Here is a 10,484-nt window from a genome sequence, read left to right on the forward strand (position 1 = left end):
TATGATATCATTTGATCAAATAAGGTAAACTGTTATTAATTCCTTTTAAAAAATTTACTGTACATAATTGATAACTTTCCAGTTTGCAAGATGTCATTCACCCTGTAATATCACAAAATATCAATGAGAATGAACTAAAACAAACCAACAATTACTTAAATAAAAACCTCATAAAATTAAAAGAGGAAGATAGAAGTAAATGAAGCAATAATGATTTCCCCTTTATTTCCACAGACAAGAGTCATAATGACTGAGCCATTAAACAACATGACAGATTACATGGAATTCTTGCTCATAGGATACCCAGATGGCCAAGTGCTGCAGACACTATGTGTCACACTTTTCTTCTTGATTTACGTGGGAACACTAATGGGAAACTTCCTCATTATCATCCTCACCACTATAGATCAGCATCTCCAGACCCCTATGTATTTCTTTCTGAAGAATTTGTCCCTTATTGATATCTGTTATATTTCTGTCACTGTTCCCAAATCCATCATGAACTCTGTGACTAACACACATTCTATTTCCTTCCTGGGGTGTGTTTTACAGGTTTTCTGTGTGATATTTTTGGCAGGCACAGAGTTTGCCCTGCTTTTGGTGATGTCCTATGACCGCTATGCTGCCATTTGCTTCCCTCTACACTATGAAGCCATCATGAATAGAGGTGCCTGTGTTCAGATGGTGGTGGCAGCATGGCTCAGTGGGTGTTTCTATGGTTCCCTCCATGCCACAGGAACATTCTCCGTCCATTTCTGTGGTCCAAATGTAGTGCATCAGTTCTTCTGTGATATTCCATCACTTCTCAGACTTGCTTGTTTCAGAGACCAAATTCTAGAATATGTGTTTATCATCACTAGCTGTTGTTTTGCTTTCATATGTTTCACATTGATGACTATTTCCTATGTTCACATTTTCACTATCATCCTAAAAATTCCTTCTGTACAAGGAAGGTTTAAAATTTTCTCCACGTGTGTACCCCATCTTACTGTGGTGACCTTATTTCTCTCTTCTGGATTTGTTGCATATTTAGGCTCAACAACAAAATCTCCATCATCCCTAAACCTCTTTATGTCAGTGTTCTACTCTTTGTTACCTCCTAGCCTGAATCCTGTGATTTATAGTTTGAGAAATTCAGATGTAAAAATGGCCCTATGCAAGATTTTAGGAGAGAAAATGACTGCAAGACTCTGAGTCTTTAAAATATTAGCTAATTTGATACAAACTATGTAAAATTATCTGTTAATTCAAATATGTATTAAAGTTATTTGATATGTGTTACATTATCTTGCTTTTACAAAAAAGAATACATTTTATACATGGAACTGAACATTAGAGGTACTTTTAAAATTATAAACTCGGTGGAAGTTTTCCAAATATTATGTCTATATCAATAGATTATAGGTTTAGAATAATTTTTATTCTATAGCCATGCCATATATTTAGTAATACCAGTCTCATTAAATTTTGTGGGATTTTTGGTAATGCATCCGAAATATAGGTATTTTAAGGTACGTTCTTTAAGTCATTCTCTTAATTTTATCATTGCAGCAATTGAAACAAAAATTAATTCATATACAGAGAAATCCTAAATTATTTTTCATCTATTTTTAAACAAGAAGTATATTTAATTCATTTAGAGATTATTAGTTAAATAAAGATATTTTATATTATTATTTTAGAAATACACTATTATTTGTACCTATACTTATGAGAATAGTGCCTGGAGTATGTTGATAATAGTTGACAAGGGCTAATGAATTAATTATGATATTAGAAATATTGATAGTATGGATTTTTAGGTAAAATGGCGTGTAAGATTACAGAAGTTTTTAAATCAAAAGGGTGAAATGTCACCTTAGAAAGTGCTTATATATAAGTTTGTCACTCAAGAAATAACAATTTCTAGTTGTCGGTGTAAAAACAGCAATGATGTTATAGACTGGGCTCAGGAAGGAAAGGCAATGCATTCACCTATTATTAGTGGGATCTGTGGAATAAATACAGTGTGCCCCACCTTCTTAGTCAGGTACCTAAATGTTTCAGAAATAAGCACATCACGAGAAAAGACAAACTATTAGAACACATCTGTACATTCTCTCCTTTTAAACTTCCAACAAAATGGAATTAATGGCATTTTATTAGCATAAACATGAAATAGAAAGGTAAGACAATATTCTCAGTTTAGTGAGAGTTTTGTAGTTGATAGGTTCATCAAAGAGCTATCCTCTAATTGTAAACCACAATTTTATTTAAAATTAACTTAATTGTGGTTATTTTAATTGTGTAGTAGTCCTTTTAATACCTCATTAGGTATTTAATATCTATCTATCCTTTTATCACAATTACTAACCAGTATGATTATGGACAGTCCACTGTCTTTTTTTCACTTTTTTTACTTGCTTGAAAATCCCAGCTTTTCATTTTCTAAATTTTCATGTGTACTTGGAGCTTTATGGACTTTTTAAGAATTGAATCAATATTTAAATTATTTTAATATACTATGAAACTTCTAAAGTCTCAAAACTTTGAGATGGACAATAAGATATCCCAGATCTCTCTTCTCTATGGATATACTAGATTAACAAAAATATTCATGACAATATCTGATATCAGATAAGATAGTTAACAATATTCAGTAGCCCAAGTGGTCATAAACCAAGGATGACATAACTGAATATCAACATGTAGAAGATCATTCCATATCTATCACCATGCACAAAATTCAAGTCCAAATGGATTAAAGACCTCAATATAAATTCGACCACACTGAACCTGAGAGAAGAGAAAGTAGGAAGTAGCCTGCAATACATGGGCACAGGAGATCACTTCCTACATATAACCCCAGCAGCACAGACAACATGAACAACAATGAATAAATGGGACCTCCTGAAACTGAGAAGCTTCTGTTAAGCAAAGGACACAGTCATTAAGACAAAAAGGCAACCTACTGAATGAGAGAAGGTCTTCACCAACCCCACATCAGACAAAGGTCTGCTCTCCAAAATATATAAAGAATTCAATAAACTAGACATTAAAATTCTAAATAACCCAATTAAAAAATGGTGTACTGAACTGAACAGAGAGTTCTCAACACAAGAATTTCAAATGACCAAAAGATACTTAAGGACATGTTCAACTTCCTTAGCTATCAGGGAAATGCAAATCAAAACAACTTTGAGATACCATCTTACACCTGTCAGAATGGCTAAAATCACAAACACCAATGATAACCTATGCTGGAGAGGATGTGGAGTAATGAGAACACTCATCCATTGCTGGTGGGAATGCAAACTTGTGCAACCACTTTGGAAATCAGTGTGGCGGTTTCTCAGAAAATTGGGAATCAACCTACCTCAGGATCCAGCAATACCACTCTTGGGAATATACCGAAGAGATGCCCCAAAATACTACAAAAGCATTTGTTCAACTATTTTCAATAGTTTAATAGTGTTTTAATTAATACAATTTCTGTGTGGTTAGTTGAGTTTGGGTAGCTGGGAAACAAACAAGTGACCTCTGCCTACAAAGGACTAATTCTATTTTTAAAAACAGGTATTATGACTTGAGTTTGTTTTGTTTTGCTATCAAATCCTACTCTAGAACTTCCTTTTGTTGCTTTTCCAAGTTGCCTGAGAGAGTAAACTCTTCTTGTTAAAACAGAACCCTGGGGAATAAATCTCTGAAGACCATCACCAAGGAAACTATATATTCTTCATTCTTACTTCTTGTAAGATTGGTCTGTAGAAATTTTGTGAGTACATAATTTACCACAGAATTGAAGATGAAATCAAGAGTCAGCTAGAAAGGGAAGGAGGGATGCCACACATTTAGGTGAGGTCTATTTTATAGAAAAGATAATGATTTCTCAAAGACCCTGTGACCAATTATATTTAATATATTTAAATTGTAGTTAAATAGATTGAACTTCTAAATCAATTATAATTTTCTGAGAATTACAACTGATTCATAAACATGGCAGATTTCATCCAAATGCATCGGAGAAATAGTGTGTATTCTTAATTTTTAGTAATAGCACTGAGACTGTGTTTACTATATGCCAAGAATCTCTAAAATACTTTAACCTGTAAAAAATTCCCAGTTATCATCACTTTTAATACCCACATCTGACAAGTCAAGCTACTGCAAAATAGCAATGATAAGACATTAGTTCATGAGAACCCAAGCTTCCTGAGAGCACCCTTATATTAACTAGTATACTGAACTATTTCTCTGTGGCATATTGCTACAGCTTTGTGAATTAGAGGTTCATTGCAATATATAAGCAACATGAAAAATGGTAGAAACAATTTTTTCAAAATTTCAGATACCCCCGTACATATAAATGCCTACCTTACACATACACAGCTTCATTACTAACTTGCTACTTTAGAAAGTCTCACTTCTACAACAAAATCTCAATTAACTGTAGTTCAAGTGTTTCTTAAGAGAGGATGCTTAAATAAATTATGTATTTTTACATAATATTTCTGTAATAGTTCATGAAAAGGTGTGTATTAGAGATGAAAAAGAGGTAAAAGAAAAATATTGTAATAGTAATATACTTAAGAAAGACAGCAGATCAACTAAAATGAAAATACCTAATTTTTATAAAATGTTTCTGTATTATTTGAGTAATTTTTTTCTTATATTTTAACAAAAATCATCAGTTTATTGAGAATATATTCAGTAAATATTTTCATGGAATGAATAGTGCCTCTCATGATACACATATCCTATTTTATGGATTTTATGAATATGTCATGTTACCTTATAAAAGGAAATTTTCAGACACAATCATGAAAATAAGATGTGATTATTCCGTCATATCTAAAAGGATCTAGTGTCACTGCAATAGCCCTCATAAGAACTAATAGAATAGACAAATACAAACTATAAAGACTAAACTAGAGATGTTAGAAAGAGAGTCTACTAAGCCTTAAGAAGGAAAAGGGCAGCATACACACTATGGGCCACTGGGGCTCATTCTGTAGTCATGTCCTCAGAAAAAAAGGGGTTTTGTGTCTGAAACTTTTAAATTTAAGATAATAAGTTATAGCAGACTAAGAAATTAGATTTCAAGACACAGTACTCTGAATAAAATGATTTTGAATAGTACTTATTACTTGCAACATCGCTCAGCTTATATACATAGCAGTTCTTGTAATTCAGAACTGAATCAATAGTTATGTCTAATGTATCTTCATGTCTGTCTTTGTGCTTTCTTTTGTATTGCTGGGCATTAAACTTAGAAGTGTGGGTGGGTGCTGAGACAGTGGAGCTGATCTATTGGGAGCTCACCAAGGCCAGCTGAACTGTGAAGGAAAAAGCATGGGATAAAACTGGACTCTCTGAGCATGGCGAACAATGAGGGCTGATGAGAACCCAAGGACAATGGCACGGGGTTTTGAACCTACGTAATGTGCTGGCTTTGTGGGAGCCTAGCCAGTTTGGATGTTCACCTTCCTAGAAATGCACGGAGGGGGGAGGACCTAGGACTTACCACAGGGCAGGGAAATCTGACTGCTCTTTGGGCTGGAGAGGGAGGGGGAGAGGAGTGGGGGGAGGGGGAGAAGGGTGGGAGGAGGGGGAGGGAAATGGGAGGCTGGGAGGAGGAGGAAATTTGTTTTTTTTTTCTTTTCTCAATAAAAAAAAAGTTTAAAAAAAAAAAAGAAGCGTGGGGCTACTAGGTAAAATTTTACCTCTGAACCATGTCTGTAGCCTTATCTTTGCAGTTTGATTTTTGAGACTTCTCCATATTTTTCTAGATTGAGAATAAAGTAAATAAATGATTTAAAATGCATCACAGTTTCAGTTCCTGTGTGGTTCTGGTGAGATGAGGTGAGCATAATATTGATGTATTCATAGAGGCTGATTATTTGTATGCCAATACTTATTTATTTCCAATTCCTTTCTCCTGCAGCTGTATCTTTCCCTTTTTTCAAGGCATATTGAACACTGTAGATCAAGATTGTAAACAGAATAAATTTAATGACATACAGATGCCTATAATTTAATTTAATCTTGTAGGTGGTACACTATATTGAGTTTGCAAATCTTCACTTCCCTGTGTCTTCTCCTTCTCTTCCATCCTTCTGTGACTGTGATTATAGAATGACGAATTTTACACATGTCTCAGAGTTTGTTCTACTTGGATTCAAAGGGGGTCCTGGGACACAAACAGTGCTATTTTTGATTTTTTTAGTTTTGTATGTTATAGCAGTGGTGGGAAATTTGGGCATGATTATAATTATTAAGATGGATGCACACCTCCACACCCCAATGTATGCCTTCCTCCAAAGTCTTTCCTTTTTGGACATCTGCTATTCTTCCACAATTGCTCCTAGAGCTGTTATAAACTGCTTGAAACAAGACCACACAATATCTTTTGGTGGGTGTGCTACACAATTCTTTTTTTTATCTCTTTTTGGTACTACAGAAGCTTTTCTCCTGGCTGCCATGGCTTATGACCGCTTCATTGCCATCTGTAATCCTCTTCTATACTCTGTGAGTATGTCTCACTGGGTCTGTGGATTATTAGTGTTGGGGTCCTACTCATGGGGTGCAGTGAATGCTATCACTCAAACTACAATGACCTTCACTTTGTCCTTTTGTGGATCCAATGAAATCAATGACTTTTTCTGTGATGTCGTACCACTCCTAACGCTCTCGTGTTCAGACACCTTTATAAACCAGCTGGTTCTCCTTGGTTTATGTGGTTTCATTATTGTCAGCACCTTCTTGACTGTTTTTGTTTCTTACATCTACATCATCTCAGCAATACTGAAGATCCGCACCGTGCAGGGACGTCAGAAAGCCTTCTCCACGTGTGCCTCCCACCTGACCGGTGTGTGCTTGTTCTTTGGCACTGTTTTCTTCATGTACGCACAGCCCAGTGCTGTTTCCTCCATGGAGCAGAGCAAAGTGGTGTCTATCTTCTATACTATTGTCATTCCCATGCTGAACCCCCTCATATACAGCCTGAGGAATAAAGATGTCAAGCAAGCTCTGATGAGAAGCCAACAGAAATTCTCCACCTGATTCTGTGGATGTAGGTTTCGCAAACTAACCTGGACTTTACTCCAGTTCAGTGCTACTCCCGTGGTTTATGCTGTACCAAGAGTTACTTTGTTAATGCCATTTAACAACAAATGAAATCAAGGCTGATGATAAATAAAATTTAAAGTGGAAGAATGGATAATTGAATTGGTATTTGTTTATTTTGCCTCATATACAGGAGCCAGATCATCAAACTTCATCATAAAAACTGTCAAACAATCAGAAAATATTTGAAAACAACTCATGAATTAGTAAAACATATCATTCCCAAAGGTGAAGAAAACCAAAATGCTTCAATATTTGCCTTAAAATATTTAGCAATGTATTGGTATTTTTCATATCAAAATTACTAATAAATTAGACAAATTCCCTTGATAAATTATTTTAAACAGTTTTTATGGAGTATAACCAACATCTATCAATTTATTCAATTTAATTATTAAAATATGTTGTGTTTTATCACATGTATATACTTGTATAATCACCACATAGTCAAGAAAAGAAACCTGTGCACTTTACCAAAGATTTCCTTAGGAAGCCTTTCTAATACTCTCTCCCTTTCCCTGTGAAAAAATGTGTCACTCTGGATAACTACACAAGCTTGTTTTCCCTCAGGAATCACATAGAAGCATAGGAGAATTATGCCTCACTTAACTACTTTAATATATATCTAACTTGAATTATTATCAATAGTTAATTATAATTAATTCTTGGAAAAGACTTCATGGTATGAATATACAATATGAGGGTACTACATTTACTCACCATTCATGTATTGATAAATATTTGAGCTGTTTTTAGTTGGGGGCCATTACAAATACTGTGTGTGTGTGTGTGTGTGTGTGTGTGTGTGTGTGTGTGTGTGTGATATAAGCCTATGCTTTAATTTATCTGAAATAAATTCCTGGATTGTTAATGAATATTATATGTTTTGAAAACTGTTGCAATTTTCCATTTTTTAATAGTCCACACATTCAGTTTCTGTTTCAGAGTCACATTTTCATTAACATATGTTTTTCTCTCCATTTTTGATGTAATTATTTTGTTAAATTTATATGGTGTCTCATTTTGATTTGAGTAGTGTCTGCTAAATTCCCAATAGTGCCCAAAATATTTTCATGTGCTTACTTCCTTTCAGTATGTTTTTATTTTGTGTTATGCCTATTTAAATCTTATGCACACTTACCCACACTAGGGTGTTATTTTTTATTATTGAGATTTGAAGTATTTTTGTGTTTCAAATAGATATCCTTTATGAAATGTGAGTATTAAAAATATTTACTCAGGTGTAGCTTTCTATTTCATTATTTTAACAACTCCTCTTTAAGAATAGAAGTTAATTAAACTCAGTGTTCATGAATTAATTTGTTCATGTATTGGTTGTTCTTCCACTGTCTTATATGAGTGACCTTTGCTGCTGACATTGTGGTACATTCCTACACTCTAAGCACTCAGAAAGCTGAGGTAGGATGGTTATGAATTTGAGGGCAGGCTAGTTATACAGTCATATACCGTCTCAAAAAATGAAATTAAAAAAAGATCTTTGCTCAATCCAAAATCACAAAAACTTTCTACTGTCTTTTCAATAGACTTTATAGTTTCAAGTCCATAGCTGGATCCAAGATAATTTTTACTTGATCTTATGGTTTATATCTAATTCAAATTTTTATCTTATGAACCTTACTCAAAGCTCTACTTTTCACATGACTTCAAGTGTTTCAGTGTTGGAGGAAGGCTGCTTGTTTGTCACAGCCACCTAGAAGGAAGCTGAGACATAATTCATAATTCCCTTTAGCTGTGGTGTTTGTTAGAATGAAAGGGCTCAAGGTGGAAGGGAGAGCAATAGAAAGATAATACCATATACAGAGATCTAAACATGACGGCGTCTTAAACAGGAGAGGCTTCCCTTTAAAGTCTAGAAAGTGCTTCACAGTAATGGGAACAAGAAAATAAAGAGAGATAGTCACATGAAAGTAATGGTGGGGAGGGGTGCAGAAGAGCTTCTTTAGCCAATGCATCCCCTGAGAAAAATTCCTGAGCAATCTTTAGACCAAATCTAAAGAACATAGGAGAAATATAACATTTAAAAGCAAAGGTCCAGGTGAGGCAGAACACATCTCCCACTTTCCAAAAACCATTGGGTTTTCTTCCCAAACACAGAAATCCTGAATGAGTCTCCAAATTTGGGGGAAAGAATAATTCTTATTTCACATTAAGAGCACTGAATGCTTAAGAGTTGCAAGTCAAATAGTTTATTCTATAATTCTGCAGAAAAAAATTGACTGGCATGCTGATTCGAACAAGACAGTAATATTTTTATATTTATATTAATAAAATTTAAATTTCAAATCCATTTACCTGCTACCCAAATTCCTTGTCTGGTGAGTTCTGGAAAATACATTCTTTCATGCTTCTCTAACATAGTCTCCATCCCAAATTACACATAGTCTTGGGCTCTAAATCACCTTGCTTTCCTGATACTGGACTCAGTTATGTAACTAATTATGACTTTTCAACCCTAATAGAAACTAAAAAGTGTCCAGGCAAGGAAGATCCAGGTGCTAAGCTAGGTAAGACAGGGACTTAGTACCTCCTGCCTATCCATGATTCATTAATGATCTCTAAATGCCCCATAGTGAAAATGGACCATAATGATTTATTTCTTATATATTACTTCCCTGCATTACCAGTCAGGGGACCTGTTAGCACCCCAGGAGTGGAGCAAGTCAGAAAATGCCATTGCTCAGACTTTTTTAAAACCCATAATCAATTCTTTTTCTTCAACTCTACTAGAGTAAGTTTTGATAACATAGACATTAAAAAAATTTAGATTGAACAAGTGCACAATATGTTGCAATTTTACTGTGCATATTATTTCTCTGAGAATATGAGTACTAGACATCATGAGATAGTACTAGAGTCAGCAGAGATATGAGTGATCTGGGTAATAATAAACTGTTTCATTCCGACTGCAGCATCAAGGGAAGACTGAAGAATTCGCATGAGAAGAACTGGGTTGTGTGGTGGGTGGTTTTAGAGACTAAGGATAATGAAGGAACCTTGAAATTCCTAAGTGGGGTTTTGTTGATCATAGATGGCACTAAAATAGGAAAGGATTGGGTTTTATTTTTTTTTTTACTTTTCCTTTTTTTTCCCCTTGAGATTATAATATAATTACACCATTTCTCCCTTCCCCTTCCTCCCTCCAAACTTTTCTATATATCCTGCCTTACTCATTCAAACTCATGGCCTTTTCCCCCTTAATGTGGCTACACACACGCACATAAAATATTCTTTTATATAACTGGCTTAGTTATTTGTTAGTTACTTGTATATGTATTTCAGGGATGAACATGTGGTAACAGGTAATAGATTGGTGTGTTCTTATTTCAGAAAGACTATTTCTCTCACTTTCAGCATTTCTT

General features: G+C 34.6%; 2 protein-coding genes across 2 annotated transcripts; both read left to right on the forward strand.

The window, feature by feature from the left end:
• The first annotated feature begins 246 nt into the window (after positions 1–246).
• On the forward strand, positions 247–1,194 carry LOC121443334 (olfactory receptor 14A16-like). Its single transcript, XM_041645051.1, has one exon. The coding sequence runs from the start codon at positions 247–249 to the stop codon at positions 1,192–1,194; it is 948 nt and encodes a 315-aa protein (XP_041500985.1).
• Positions 1,195–6,114: 4,920 nt separating this feature from the next.
• LOC121443330 (olfactory receptor 12-like) lies at positions 6,115–7,041 on the forward strand. Its single transcript, XM_041645048.1, has one exon. The coding sequence runs from the start codon at positions 6,115–6,117 to the stop codon at positions 7,039–7,041; it is 927 nt and encodes a 308-aa protein (XP_041500982.1).
• Positions 7,042–10,484: the final 3,443 nt, after the last annotated feature.

The sequence above is a fragment of the Microtus oregoni genome, unplaced genomic scaffold (genome assembly GCF_018167655.1).
Source record: "Microtus oregoni isolate MIOR12 unplaced genomic scaffold, Mior012 000105F_ref0000443, whole genome shotgun sequence".
In the NCBI taxonomy this organism is placed as follows: domain Eukaryota; kingdom Metazoa; phylum Chordata; class Mammalia; order Rodentia; family Cricetidae; genus Microtus; species Microtus oregoni.

Bases quoted from the DNA above. Each gene is read 5' to 3' on its own strand.
- LOC121443334 (XM_041645051.1), top strand. From the start codon at position 247: ATGACTGAGCCATTAAACAACATGACAGATTACATGGAATTCTTGCTC.
- LOC121443330 (XM_041645048.1), top strand. From the start codon at position 6,115: ATGACGAATTTTACACATGTCTCAGAGTTTGTTCTACTTGGATTCAAA.